This window comes from Opisthocomus hoazin, chromosome 5 (assembly GCF_030867145.1).
Source record: "Opisthocomus hoazin isolate bOpiHoa1 chromosome 5, bOpiHoa1.hap1, whole genome shotgun sequence".
NCBI lineage: Eukaryota > Metazoa > Chordata > Aves > Opisthocomiformes > Opisthocomidae > Opisthocomus > Opisthocomus hoazin.
The window spans coordinates 64,621,353-64,635,671 of NC_134418.1; the positions used below are offsets into that span (position 1 = coordinate 64,621,353).

Consider the following 14,319-nt stretch of genomic DNA (forward strand, 5'->3'; position numbering starts at 1 on the left):
ATTCTTTCTCCAATCATATTTTATGAGAGAACTGTAACTGATAGAATGCATTATAGTGTCATAAGAGACAACTGCTTTACATGGGCTATAAAAGTAACGATCTTACAGCCCCACGCTTCTATCAATATCCCATCCTCGAAGTCTCCCAAGTTAAAATAAGAGAGTAGAAAATGGGCAAATAAAATTTTTGGCTGCCTCTGATCAGTAAAATTACTTGTGTGATACAGCTAAGAAATTAAAAAGCCGGTAGTCAAAACAAGTAGGTAGGAGTGTGAAACACTGAAATTGTAAGCAGAAGCACGAAGACTTGCCAATGGATTTCACTCTTCCTCTTAATGGCAATTAAGTGACTCTCAGCAGCTCTCACAAATGGGCTTGCTCTCGAATAAGCATGGATTGAAAAGACTGTTGACCTTACTTTTCTCTCTTCCACATTTTTAAAGCAATTGCTGTTCCTGTGACTTTTCTGCTATTCTGCCACATGAAACCCGACATGACACATAGCATGAAGTGCTGGGTGGGAGAACTGAAGATACTTTGAGAGGAAAAGATTGAGCCTGTGAAACCTGTCAGCAATGAACTTAGGAAACCAGTACTCATCTCCCCTCTACCTCCCATCACAGAGATCTGAACAGCCTGACGACAGCTCAGAGAGAAGTGTGGGCCGCCACAGGAAAGGTACACAGCAACTCTTAACCAAATAAACTGATGGAAAAGCACCAAACACTGCCTCATTAACTTTTCCTAGAGAAAGTAAGGCAACCACATTACATTGGCATTATGATTTTCAGAAGTGATAATCAGCTTGAACCAGTCTCTAGCAGTGCCAGTAAGGAAACTTTTGCCTGCGGAAAATGTGCGTTTTGGTTTCCTGTGCTTGAAAAGAAAGAACACAATCTTTGCAACAGAATGTATCTCTAGATCTAAGCAGTGTCCTGGGAAATTAATGCTTAGGGCAGATGCTGATGAACAGTACTGCTTGGTATTAGGATCCAGTATCACCAAAGAATTCTGTGTTGCATTTCTAAACATTCAGCAGGATCTGGAGTTTTGGCTCTTTAGGACACCGGGATCCCACACTAAGATAGAGAACCAATGCAAGTGATGCAGCCTGAGTTTCATTGATACTCTTTCCTTAAAAACAACGTGAACACTGTACTTTTTATTTCATTTGGCTCTCAAACGAAAGCAATCATGGTTCTATTACAATCATCTCTCTCAGATTTTGCTCTTTTTGTGCCAGAGCCAGGAAGTAACAGACAAAGCATATCATGAGACCATCAAAAACACTGCTTCTTGAGCTTCATCTCCTCTGTCTGACCATAAGCACACTGCTGGGAGCTTCTCAAGCACTGTTTCTGTGCAATTATTTCTCACCTCATCCACAATTAACAGCTGCCTATAAGCAATCTATCAGGCATCTGTAAAACTGGTATGCACACAGATGCTTCCTCTCATACGGAGGAAGGAGGGCCTGCCTCATCCAAACTGGTTTGAATCAGCCACTGCAGCCGCACTGCAGTAGACAGCTTGCTCAGGAGGACACCCGTACTATAAACTCAGTAGCCCTTCAACACTTCAGCTTTAGCAACAGCCCCCCAACAGAGACCAGCTGTAAAAGACCTCCACTTCCCTGTCATCACCTAGACACGATGTCCTGGTATAGTTCTCTTCCTTCCATCCAAGTCTTTCAGTGACAACTTGAGGTCTTTACTGTTTCAACAGTCGCCCCAAATTTAACACTGTTCGATGTTGTGCATCTGCTTCCCTGCATAAAAGGGATCTTTCTAGTGAAGAAAGATCTAGTGAACTTTCCAAACTGCAGCCTTTAACTGCTACAGCATACCTGAACCTGTGTCTTATTTAGATCTGTAGGACTGCAACAACAACTTAGCCCACCAAGTATTTCATGCCATCAAAACCTGAACTATGTTCACAGCAAGGCAGCTGCAAAATAACTGGCTTTGGATATGACTTTAAGGAGTTCCTTCTTGTTCTACTCACAGCAAGAATACCTGCACCTACCCCATAGGATGCTGCATTGTGTAAGGGGATTAATCCTCCTTTGTCCTGGGCATTAACATCAGCACCATGCTCAAGAAGGTATTCAGCTACTTCCAAATTGTTGTAGCCAGCTGTAGAAAAGGCACAGGAAAAGAAAACGGGTATTAGGAGAGCTAAACTAAAGATAAATAATTAGACAGAAAAGCTAAAGCAAATTTTTTACTGCAAAAGCTCCTTTTCCCTAGTAACTGTATTACCTCCTGAAATACAACTGCCAGAGTTAACAACTTTCTGCACAGGATAATGCTCTGTGAAACTCTTACTATACCAATCCTGGTTTGGGTGATTAACCTCTGTAGCCCTATCGTAAATATACAAACCTTCAAAACCTGCTGAGTCACCCACCTGCAAGATGTAGTGGTGTTGAATTTCTTCCCTGGGTGTCTCTGCAATTGATATTTTCTTGAGTACACAGCTTCTGCACTCGTGCCAGGCACCCCTTCTTGGCAGCATCTAGCAAGGCAGCATCTCCTCGCAGTAAGTCCTGGATATCTGTGTCTCCTTCTTTCACCAAATCTAGAGGAGTGTTCCCATCTCGATTCTTTTTTGTCGGATCAGCTCCATGCTGTAAAAAGCAAAGTGGAATGCTACTGTCACAACCATGAGTAGAGCAGTGCACATAAGCGTGGCACAGGATAGGAGGCAGGGGATTTTGCCGACCTGCCATCATGAAGTAACAACTGTATAGATTAGTAGACACATGAGAATAAACCCAGGAGGCTGAGGCCTAAAGCACGAGTCCGCAGCACAGCTGTGTGAATCTCAACTCCATAGGCAAGAATGACAGCCCTCTGCGAGAGCTGCCACTGCTCTACTTGCAACTGAAGTAGGTTCAGGAGCACGTGCCGCATAGAGCTACACCCTACTGTCACAGCAGACACTAAAGACAAACCAGCTGCAAATACCTTGCCAGCCAATCCTCCCTTTCTCCTGCAAACTGGCTGGCAGAGGTGTTCCCTCAGCACACTTTCCTGAGCTAGTGAAGCCAGGCACCGAGTTTCACTAAATGCCACCCTGCTACTGAAAGGCACTTGTTTCAGGAGAAAAAGAGAAGAAAAGTATTCATTTCTACACTTTCCAACAGATAACAGCACTGTCTTAAGCCATTTACAGGTCCTGGAAAGCTGTGAAGAAAACGTTTTGGTGGGGAAGTGGATTTGGATGACTGCTGGAGTATATCTGTGCTGGTAGAACATGCAGATCAGTCAGTGGTAAGGACAGAGTACTGGAGCACGAGTCAAGTAGGGGAAAATATATCTACATGCAGCATATGGTGTGAGTCATGTTCACATACAATTCTGTGGGAGGACAGCTCCTTCCCTGTTCACTCTCAGCAGCAGTGGGGAAAAACAAAGATAGATAAGGCAGAGGCAGCTGCTGGCACTATAGTTCTCTGGCTGGTCCCTTTAGAATAATCAAACACAGTGCTCCAACCCCTGCCAGCAAGCTTACCCTGCCATTTCTCACGGAGGATGCCGGCAAAGTTGTGTTAGTGTGAGTCACAGGGAATGAGCTGGGAATGGGGCGAGCAGCAGGAATTAACTGCCTTGTATTTGGAAGCAGTACAGCAATGCTCAGGGTGTAAAGGGTAAACAGCAAGGGACAGAGTATTGATTACACAGAACTATTTCCACATCTGTGGTGCTTTTGGGAAGAGAACATTCTTTGCACAAAGCCCTTTAAACTGCAATGACTTCTCCAAGATACGACCTTAGATCCCTTAATTTAAAACTCATCAAAACTGGAACTATCCAAATATTCTCCAGAATAAATATCTAAATGAAGAGGCAGTGTCTTCTGAGACCCCTTCAAAGGAATAGAAACAAATGAAGGTGGTAATTTTGAAGAAAAGGTGATGGAAAAAAAAGTCTCTCCAAAATGCCTGTACATTTTTGTTTCCTTCTTCAAGCAGACCAGGACAGAAAGAGTGCAGGTCAGGAGGAGTCAAGCTGAACATCCATGGCTCATCAGAACTGCCAGCGCTGCCAGCTGGCTTAAGGGACACAGCAGGAGAAGCCCTGAGCAAACTGCAGCATGAGTGCATATCCACAGACAGCCAGAGCCTTTACAAAACTGTGAGAAAGATTTCAGCACTTTTCTATTTCCTGTCGTACATCCATTCAGGATCCTTTGAACACAAAAAATGGCTACATTCTTACATGATCAGAAAACTCCAGAGACCGCTGGTGTCTATAAAGTAAAGCTGTGCTTGATGGATTATGAGTGCTCCTATAGCCTGAGCCAACATCTGTATTCAGGTGCTACTACCAGGGCCATCATTTTGCCTACTCCACAAACACCTCTGAATATCTTCTGGTTTCTACTGCAGATGTATTTCAAACTGATGTGCTACCCCCCCGAATCCTTTTTTGGTAATCAAGTGAAATAATTAATGACATAGGAGAGAAATTGCAGGGCTTTGAAGCAGCAAATGAAAAGAAGAAGTGGACAGGGAAGAGTGTCATCATTTTAAGACTATCCATATTCTGACTTACTCCTATTTCAAAAGCTGTGCTTCAGAGGGACGTCAGGCAAGGCTGAAACAGAAAACAGGACTGGCAAAAAATTCTACTCCAGCACCCTCTTTCACCCTCCCACAGCAGGGTAAGACCTTATGTTAAGAAGACTCTCAAATTTGTTATTTCTCACTGGAAACATGCTGGCATTTCCTCATGCTTTTTACAGGTTCTTCCACTAATTATAATGAATATTTATTCCACAGTATATTAATATCCATTTCCTCCAGGAGCCTGATAAATTATACATTAACATTAGAGTTTTAAGCTTCTCATATGCCAGACACCATTTAGGATACATCTCCAGTTATTGCTCTGTAACACACTCTTGTGTAAGTACTTACAAAGGTTTACTTAACTGCAGTAACTGTTTCAGAAAGGGGTGAATCAGGTAAGATGGGGGTTTTTTTTGTGTTTTTACACAAAGTAGCTGCTTTGTCCAGTTTGATAGTTTTGTTCTACTTGTCTAACAGTATCAATACATCTACCGGAAAAAGCAATTGTACTAATGATTCTTCATAAGTGAACTGACATTACCCAAGAAACCATCTGACAACTGTAAGATGAAAATAGATTCAAAGACACCACAAAGAACTCACTGAATGCAATTAACTTTGCATTAACTAATTAATCTTCAGCAAAAATAAACACATACACATTTAAAGACACATCTGAGAACTCCAGCACATACTTTTAAAAGCAGTTTGCAGATTTCGTATTTTCCTTTTGCTGCTGCTTCATGTAGAGGAGTGAATTTCCACAGGTCTGCCACATTGACAGAAGCACCGTGCCTCACCAAGAGTTCAGCCACTTCGTAGTGTCCGTAAGAACAGGCATTGTGCAGGGGTACTAAACCACTAATCAAAGAGAAATTGTTAATAGCTATAGAAAATAAAAAATCAATATGCAATCATACAAAGTTCCAGTAGATAAAACTCCCACTTCCACCAGACATTATTGGTATCTCTCAATCTTTCCAATATTCATGGCTTTATTTCTCTGCTATTAAAAAAAAAAAAAAAAAAATCAATTAAAACTTCATTATCCTCCTCCAGTTCTCATCCATGAGACTTAAATACTTAGCAAGCACCAATGTTACTACTTCCACAAGCAAGTAACTTCAGTGCTGTTAACAACAGGCAAAAACCAAATTGCAAGAATCACTGATGTTCTGACTTTGGAGGGTTGAGTGTACATTTCAGAAAACGTGTAACAGTACACAACAGATTTGAAATAGAGTTTTAGTAAGCACTGCACACCTGATAGATACAGAAAGATAGCCAAACATTTCTTTCAGAGAGAGGCTGAATATTCTGTATGGGAAATGAATTATCCTGCACCCTGAACCAATATACTGGAGTGAAAGATGAAACTTAGTCATTCTATTCTACATGATTGCTTTGCAAATAATGCAAAAACCTGTAAATGGTTCATACCATTTAACTGAACATTAACTGCATAAATAACTAAATAATAAAAGCTAACTAACAGCAACAGAAAAATGACCAGAGATAACCCTGGTATTTTACCCCATGTAATTAAAAACTCATTTTAGATCACCTGAAATAACTTAAATGCTGCTTTTAAGCAGAACAAAGTCTCCAAAATGGGCAAAAGGGGGAAGAGAAGAATCATGTATTACAGTGCCAGATATGTACTTGACAACAGCTTTGCCAGAAAGCTAAGTATGCCTTAATGGTCTATAAATCTCCCTACAGTGATGTCAGGAACAATGCGGAACAAGAAGAAAGAACAGAGAAAAATTTCCAAGAGGAAAACATGATGGTTACTGAAATCTAAAGCAAAATGAATAGAGGAGGGTAGGAGTCTCACACTAATCGAAAACGGCAGAGCATATCATGGAATGAAATGTACCCTTTATCTTTGGCATGCACATCTGCCCCATGGTGCAACAGATACTCCACCACTGATACGCGGTTGTATCCTGCAGCAAAGTGCAGTGGCGTTGAATGACGGCCTTCCAAATCTCTACAATTCACATTCTGAGGGCTGCAAAGTTGCTGCAAAGACAAAAGAACCACCCAAAATCTAGTACAGAACTAAAAAAAATAAAAAAACCCACAAAACAAACAAAAAACAGTCAAACAAACAAACAAAATCCCTAAAAGAAAAACCCCAAACTACCACCCCCAAACACCTCAAGACAAAATTTGATCCATTTATTATTATTATGTACAAATTTTTAGAATTTAGGTTTCAGGAAATTTCTTTCCACTTAGGCAAAGTTAAAAAAATATCTGATCTAAATTGATGGCTGAAAGTACTTCTATAATAAACAAGACTTAAATGATGGAAGCAGTATAAAGACATTCCTAATGTATTAGAAAGGGTGAGACAAAATCATCAAACACCAGGTTCCAGGCCATGTAACTTGCTCCAGCCATGTTACCATTTCCAGCTTATGTTGTCTTCAGAAATCTAGAAATACTGAGTTTAGCAGTCAAAGGAGCTGCTGGTGCACAAAACTACTGCTGATTGTATATCAATATGTATCACGTTGAAGTTCAAGGTGAGAACGCATGCAGAACGGTCTATTTGCAGGCTGTTTTGCCCACAGACCAAGCATGAAAGACAAGATCAAACCTTCCTGTGATGCTGGGATTCCATGGCCTGACCCTTCACCTTCAGATTAAGGATGGCGTAAAATGTAAAGTCTGCTGCTTGTTAACACTTTTATTTTTTGCCTTCTGATTGAATCATGCACCCGAGGCTTGCTTCTACTAAACTGATTCTGAGGATCACAGGGTCCACTTCAAAGAATTATGGCTGCATCTGAAACACTGCATCTGAGTCCATCAAAGACATGACTGTATGAAGGACTGGGAGAACAAACGAACAAAAACTCAAGAGAAACACCTCAGCCCAGTTTAATGCATTACTTTCAAAAAACAAAAAATTTTGCCTTTGTATGATTTACCATCCACAACTGAGGCTTCCACAAGCCTTGCACAGTAATACAAAATGAAAAATTAACACGAATTGCTCAAACCTACCTTCACAGTTTCCAAGTCTCCAGCTTTGGATGCTTCTAACAACCGATAATCCACATCAGATGTGCGCACAGGCGTACTTTCTACATAGGGAAAAATATGTTTTAGGATTACTTAGCATCATTAAATTATATTAAGTTGTGCTCAACGTATTTTCCAAATGTCGGGGCGGAAGTCTGTTGACATTTGTAAAAATGCAGCTGGAGTTGTGATGTTGAAGTTCATATTGCCTAGACAGCTGCATAGGAGCCTTACTTTCAGTGTAAACCAGTCAATTTAGACTCCAGAGCTGACATTATTCTGCCAAATGGAATTTCACTGCTTTGCTAATCCTGTGTATGGTAAAAATGATCATTTCTACATTCAGGAAATCTACATGCTCACTGGCACAGATTCAAAGTTTTGCTGAAGATCAAAAGCACCTTTCTCAACAATTTCAGCAAACTGCATGAGATGCCTGTGCACAGCCAGGGTTAAAGGTGCTCAATTCAGCACCTGAATTACAGCCTTTGCACTCTGTACTTGTGATACGTCTTGTACTACGCAGCAGTGACAAGGGGATGGGATTTCTACGATGGCTCTGCCCACATGGTGACTGCCTGCCTTATGATGCTCTAGTTGTGTACTGCACTCCATAGCAACAACAAGATCTGGCCCTTGTTATAAACATGGGGTGGTTAAAAATAAAATCAGAAGAATGACACAGTGACTAAAGGGAGACCTTTAGACACATACCTTTTTTTCTTCTTTAAATGACTGTAAGACAATGACAGGTTTTGGCCTCAAAACTCTTTTTTACCCTACTTCTCATTAGAAATACAGCTGTGAGAAAGCAAGCATGCACTGAGGGACGAGGAAGAAGTAGCTGTAAAGGAGCAGTGGATTAGCTGTCTGTAGAGTTCTTCAGTGCTGCTCAAAAAGGAGCTGAAAAAATGATTTTCATTATTTCTAACAGAAACTACTTTCTATTGTAGAAGCCATTCCTCTCAAGCTCAAGGATTTATGGAATAGAAGTTTTGGCAGCGCATTGCCTGATCAGCAACAGAAATGACTGCCTAGTGTAAAACAAATGGGGCAAGGTGAACTTGGGGTTGCAATCCTCTGTAAGCACACTGTAAGAAAGTCAGAGTGCTCTAACAGGCTAAACTCATTCTAGATGGGCATGCAACTCCATCAAAAATACTTAAAAGACTTTTTTAAATGTTGAGAACTGGTACTATGTTCTGAGATGAAACTGCAGAGAGGTTGTGAGAAGGAACGTCTTACAGACTAACACAGTCTCTGCAGGATCCAGTCAATTCCTGACTTTGCAATGTAATCTCTGACTATATCACAGGACTGGGAAATGGGCAGAAAGAGATACTTGTTTTCTTAACTAGTCATCCTTACAGAAGGACATCAACTTATCAGTTCACTTTGATGTAGTATTTCCTCTTGCAGCCCTATTTTCTCTTCTTGATTAGTGTTTTGTTGCCTTTTGCTACCCCCTTGCCTCCATACTCACTGCAGGAAGAACAGGAGGAGGAAGCAAGAAGCAACTCCTACAAGCTCAACTGTTAGGTGAAGAAATGCTCTCAGTTGAAGGAAAGGCCTCAGGGAAGAGCTGCCAGCTCCATTCCTCAACTCTACCTCCATCCTCTGGAGCAGTTCCACTAGCAAGCAGTTGGACTCATTGATCTTCAAGGTCTTTTCCAACCAAAATGATTCTACGATTCTACGTGATTCAAACATATGCTGCAAGAGTAGGATGGCAGCACGGGTTTGACACAAATGTTAGCGACTGTGGGCAGAGCATAGCATGCAGGTTAAGACTTCAGCTCACACCTTCTTCTTCATAAGTTATCTGTCTTCCCTTGCTCTCCCCAACAGCACCACCATCTCAGCGTTCTGAGGTAAGGAGAGAATAGATGAGGCTAAGTCCTATAGTGGATCCAAAGCTCTGCTCCTTTGCAGTTGTTTATCTCATCTCTGGACTCCTGTCCTTGTCTGCACAAGATGGCCAAGACCCTGACTTTGGGCAGGGTGAAAAAGGAAATCAATCAGAAACACAATCTAATTACTACAGGAAAGAGAAATTTCAATTCGACTAGATTAGCACTTGAGTACCAAAAGGTTACACTGAGCAAAGAAACAAAACACATCTTATTCTTCAACAAAAGCAAAGCCAGCACCGTTTTCTAATAAGCATTTGAAAAAATTAACAAGCTCACTTGACGAGCTTTCTTGTATTACGTGGCGATACTCCTACCAGCTGCAACCAAAATCACAAGCAGCTACAGTAAAGTTGTAGCCACCGGCCACTACGCCATCAGGAAGCTGTTTTCATGGTTGTTCTCTCACAGCTGGGATGTAGCTCAGCAATCACATGTGAGAAAAAAAATCCAATACTATACGGAGAAACATTATAAGCTCTGAACTCATGAGTCGGGTAACAATCTCTATCAAAACAACTCCAACTTTAAAAAAAATATTTCCTTAACCCAATCTTACAAAAATGAACACACAGTACCTACAGAACCCTACACTACATGCATTTTTTCAGCTTTTGAATCTTTCAGTCTTGAACACCTTCATGGATATAAAAGAAAGGCTGCTACCTCTCCAATGAAAAGCAGTACAGAACGACATCTGAAATTAGTTTTCCTAGAAAAGGCAAATCAGTGAAAATGAATTTTTAATTCAAAATCAAATGAGTGTTTTCAAAATACTTGTTAGTTTACTGTTTTTTTAAATCAAACTCCTATTCTCTTTAACAGCAGGGAATATGTTTACTTTCTTATGATTCACAGCTAACATCCTTCTCTCCCAATACACATGCATAGTCACGCGCATACTTTGAACAGCTAATGCCACCCGTGTAACCAGCTATGTCTCAGGAGTGGGTACACTTGAATAAAAGTCCTTCCGTGCACTCCGATAAAATGTCTCTTATTTTGCCTGTTTTAAGGAAACATTGTTGATAACACCAAAGGAAATGAAGTTTATAGCTACAATGGGACTTCTCGTCTACCTGGATATCTGCCTTTCTCTGACTACATGCTTATCCCACTCTAAGGTAAGTTACCTGCTCTGTAGTAGCTACCGATGCAATTATTCTTCTCCCTACTTGCAAAAATTTGAAAGTGACATGGATAAGAGGATACAAACTCCCCAGCACTTACATGAAAAATAGCAGCACCCTTTTCAAAGATCTACCTACCTTTTTAATGCATGATACAAACACATTACTATCTAAACTGTATCAAGAGTACTTTCACAATAAAACCTTTCTCTGCTGGACAAGCAAGAGATTTGAAGTTCAGATGATTTAGCAACTATCAGTATTTTTCTACCAGTAACACTCTGCTTGTGACTGCTAAAGTATGGAGTACCTAACAGGGTGGCTGATGAGAGGAAAAAGGTTTCTCATGTGTTTAGCAGTATTCCAGTTGCCTTGGAACTTGTTACCAAAGAAACCCAAAACTCCCTGCATCCGCCTTCCTACAATCTCCCTGCACAGCGGCATCCTCTAAATCCATCAGATGTTTATTTTCTTCCCAATTTGCACAAAATCACTGAATTGAGCAGGGCTTTTTGATTTTGTTGTCTTTTCTTCTGAAAAGTATCGTGCAGTACATACTGTAGATGTGTACAGACGATGGCAGAAGGGAAGAATGAGAAAACTACTGCAAGTCTCTTGCATTGCAAAGGAAATAAGACCCACAGCTGTAAAGGAAAGGGAGAAGCTGAAGTCCAAATACACAAGACTTCGTTTTTACCCACCACTCAGAATCTGTTGCACTGCTTCATTTCCCATCTGTGCTGCTGTGAAGCCTTGTAAAGAGATGATGGAGGGATCAGAGCCATAATTCAGCAAGAGCCGGCAGGTTTGCAAGTGGCCTGCTAATGCAGCCCTGTGCAACGCTGTTTGACCAAGTGTGTCCAGTGCATTCATCTGAAAAATCAGCAGCAATATAAAACATTGTAATAATTAAAAGCCTGCATCTGTCCCTGCTCTTAATATGAAGAGCAATAACAGGAATTTTCCATCATACACATTTATCTATCAGTCCCTCTTCATCGCAACTAAACAAAACCCAATTACAAAATAGGTAAACATTCAAATGTAAAGATAATTTACCGCAGATGCTTTCCTGTCTTCTAACAACACAGGTTATTTGCTTGCATGGCTAACAGACAATGCAGGATATCCAAAACCATACTTAAAATAGTAAGCTTTCGACAAATTTGATGAAGATCTACCTTGTGCAAGAAAAGCAAAACTCTCATAGCAGAGGAGAAAGAGGTAAATAATTGAGCAAACAATCCAAAGATCTTCCAGCTTTAAGGAAATTACCATCTGTCATCCTTGGAAGGGGAATTAACATTACTCACTATCAAGAATTAAAGCAAAACAAAGATGTCAGATTAGGAATTGGGGGGGGGGGGGGCAAAGACGTGGCATAAAAAAAAAATCCTTTTCATGCTCATTTTTTGTACTTTTACAGAAATATTAAGTATAACTGGATATAATTCTACCCAATACAAGATTGTATAAACAGGTGAAACAAAGTATTGCTTTCAAAGAGTATGATATAATGGAAGCCTATCTGTCTGTCAAGATCTAACAGAGTATCTAAACAACTGGAAGCATCTCCATGGGTTCACTATCAGAGAAAGGGAAAGAATAATAGAGAGCTCCAAAAAGCAGAAAAAAGCCCCTCATGAAAATAACCTTTCAAGAAGATACTTTGTACCTAGCAGTGATTCATGACAAGTTTAAATGCAAATGTCCAACAGCTTTTTTATCACTTTATGAAATACAGAACTACTCTATATTCCCTGCAAGCAGCTCACAACCTGTTATCTGTTTCCAAGCCTACAGATTGCAGGCTGCGAACTGCAAGCATAATAGACTCTGTTACTGTACAAAACCACCTTTTTACCTTCTCTAAATCTTTGTGATGGCGGTGAACAAAGGTTTTGCTTGTTATTTCTCATCTAAAATGTAGCCTGCAAATCCTACTAACTTTCTGTGAAAACTAGAGAAAAAAATATTTTGGGTAAATTTCATATTCTGTAACTAAATTAAATTTAATTAGAGGGGTAACTATGTAGAAAATACCTACTACCGACTGGGTAAAAAAATAAAGTATCTGCAGTACAATGTCAAGCCATAGGAAAGAACAAAGAACTACCACGTAAATAAAGCAGAGTGTGATTCGATACTGTCTGAAATTCTGCTATACGCCTGAACAATTCTATAGGCTAGTAAAGCAGGAATTTCTCAGATCACAAACCTCTCTTGCAGGAAGATGTACAGGAGAACTTCTGCTTTCTTCTAACCGTGCTCAGCTCATGCCATTCCAATGAGATTTCCCTAAAAGTTTTGTTTTAAATAAAAACTTACTGCTATCATAAATATTAACTAGATGCTGGATGTCCCAAATCCATCATTTTGTTCAGACGATGATCCTCATCTGTTTCAGGACACCGGATACCTTTCACCACTGATAAGGGGATAGAGAAAAGCAGAAGTCTGGGGCTGTACAGGTTTAGTGATGGTAAAGGTAGAATGAAATGAGACTTGTGGATTCTGGAAGTAGCTGATAACACTGTGTTCACTCAAGAAAGAGAATTATAATTAACATCTTCTATAACACTGAATTCCTGTGTTAAACATTCTTGTACTGAACAAATTGTTGAAGAACAGCAAGGCATTCACACTGTACAACTCATTACTGACTGCGTACCTGGAAAAAATGTTAATATTCATTTGAAAAGAACACTGGCAGAGTCATCAGATCCATCATCTCACATGTCGTATGCAGGTCTCCTTTCACCTCCAAATAATTATCTTTGCCAACAATCAATTCTTTTGGCAGAAGAATGCCAGCCATTTGAAGAAATGCCTGCTTACTTATGGGACAAAGAGAGCTCCAGCTGACAGAGGGATGCATGCACCAGATGAAGCTGTTCTTTCCCTCAGGAGCAGAATTAGGCTTTGCAGGGCAGTTTCATGGGGAGATACATTCACTTTGAGGCAGACCTGCTCTCGTCAATCATACAGCACTTGTCTAAAACCAACCCAAGAATGTACTGCGCTAACGCTGAAGGCAACAGGATTTATTTCCAAATGAAAATCCATTTCAGCATTACAAATCAAAATACAAACTAAGACATACGCTTGCCCAATGCTACATCTAAAATCATGCCCTTTCAAATTCAAAGATAAAGTTTAAATGCTATTTGAAAAAATGCAAAATATCTAAGGTGTACTGCCTTATTTGTGTGCTGAGTAGGCAGATTGTTCCAGCTGCACTAATAAAAAAATAACAAATATTCAACCGGTCCCATTTATAAGCAGTCTGAAATTAGAAGGCTGCAGCTCTGAATTACTTTACCAATGAGTTTTATGCAAGAAGTTAAAAGTGACAGATTTGACAGCTTTTATTCAACAGCACACTGGCTCTGGATCTGGTTTTTTTTCCCATTTTAGCATAAAAATAGTCACTCCACTGCCCAAACTGCAACATAAAAGCCGAACACATTTATCAAATGGAAAGCGTCAAGTTTAAGTAAGGCTTTTCATGGATAGATATCATCCTATATAGTATTTCCTGCTGCAGAATTCCTTCTCTTCTTTCCTTTTATCCCTTTCATTTCCTCTTCCCCATCCCAGACGTACAGAGAAATCAAAATGGTCGTGTGTCATCAGACACCGAGAAGATTCTTCCTCCCTGCACTGC

The 14,319-nt window shown here is 40.2% G+C and overlaps 1 protein-coding gene across 1 annotated transcript in view; it reads right to left on the minus strand.

Annotated features, from left to right (window-relative positions):
* Positions 1 to 14,319, minus strand: part of TNKS (tankyrase) — a 146,634-nt gene that overhangs the window by 17,808 nt on the left and 114,507 nt on the right. Inside the window, exons 12-17 of the mRNA XM_075421540.1 lie at positions 11,354 to 11,525; positions 7,595 to 7,674; positions 6,456 to 6,601; positions 5,272 to 5,437; positions 2,410 to 2,629; positions 2,026 to 2,135 (exon numbers count right to left, since the gene is read on the minus strand). Of these exons, the coding sequence (XP_075277655.1) occupies positions 2,026 to 2,135; positions 2,410 to 2,629; positions 5,272 to 5,437; positions 6,456 to 6,601; positions 7,595 to 7,674; positions 11,354 to 11,525 (894 nt within the window). The remainder of the gene's footprint in view (positions 1 to 2,025; positions 2,136 to 2,409; positions 2,630 to 5,271; positions 5,438 to 6,455; positions 6,602 to 7,594; positions 7,675 to 11,353; positions 11,526 to 14,319) is intronic.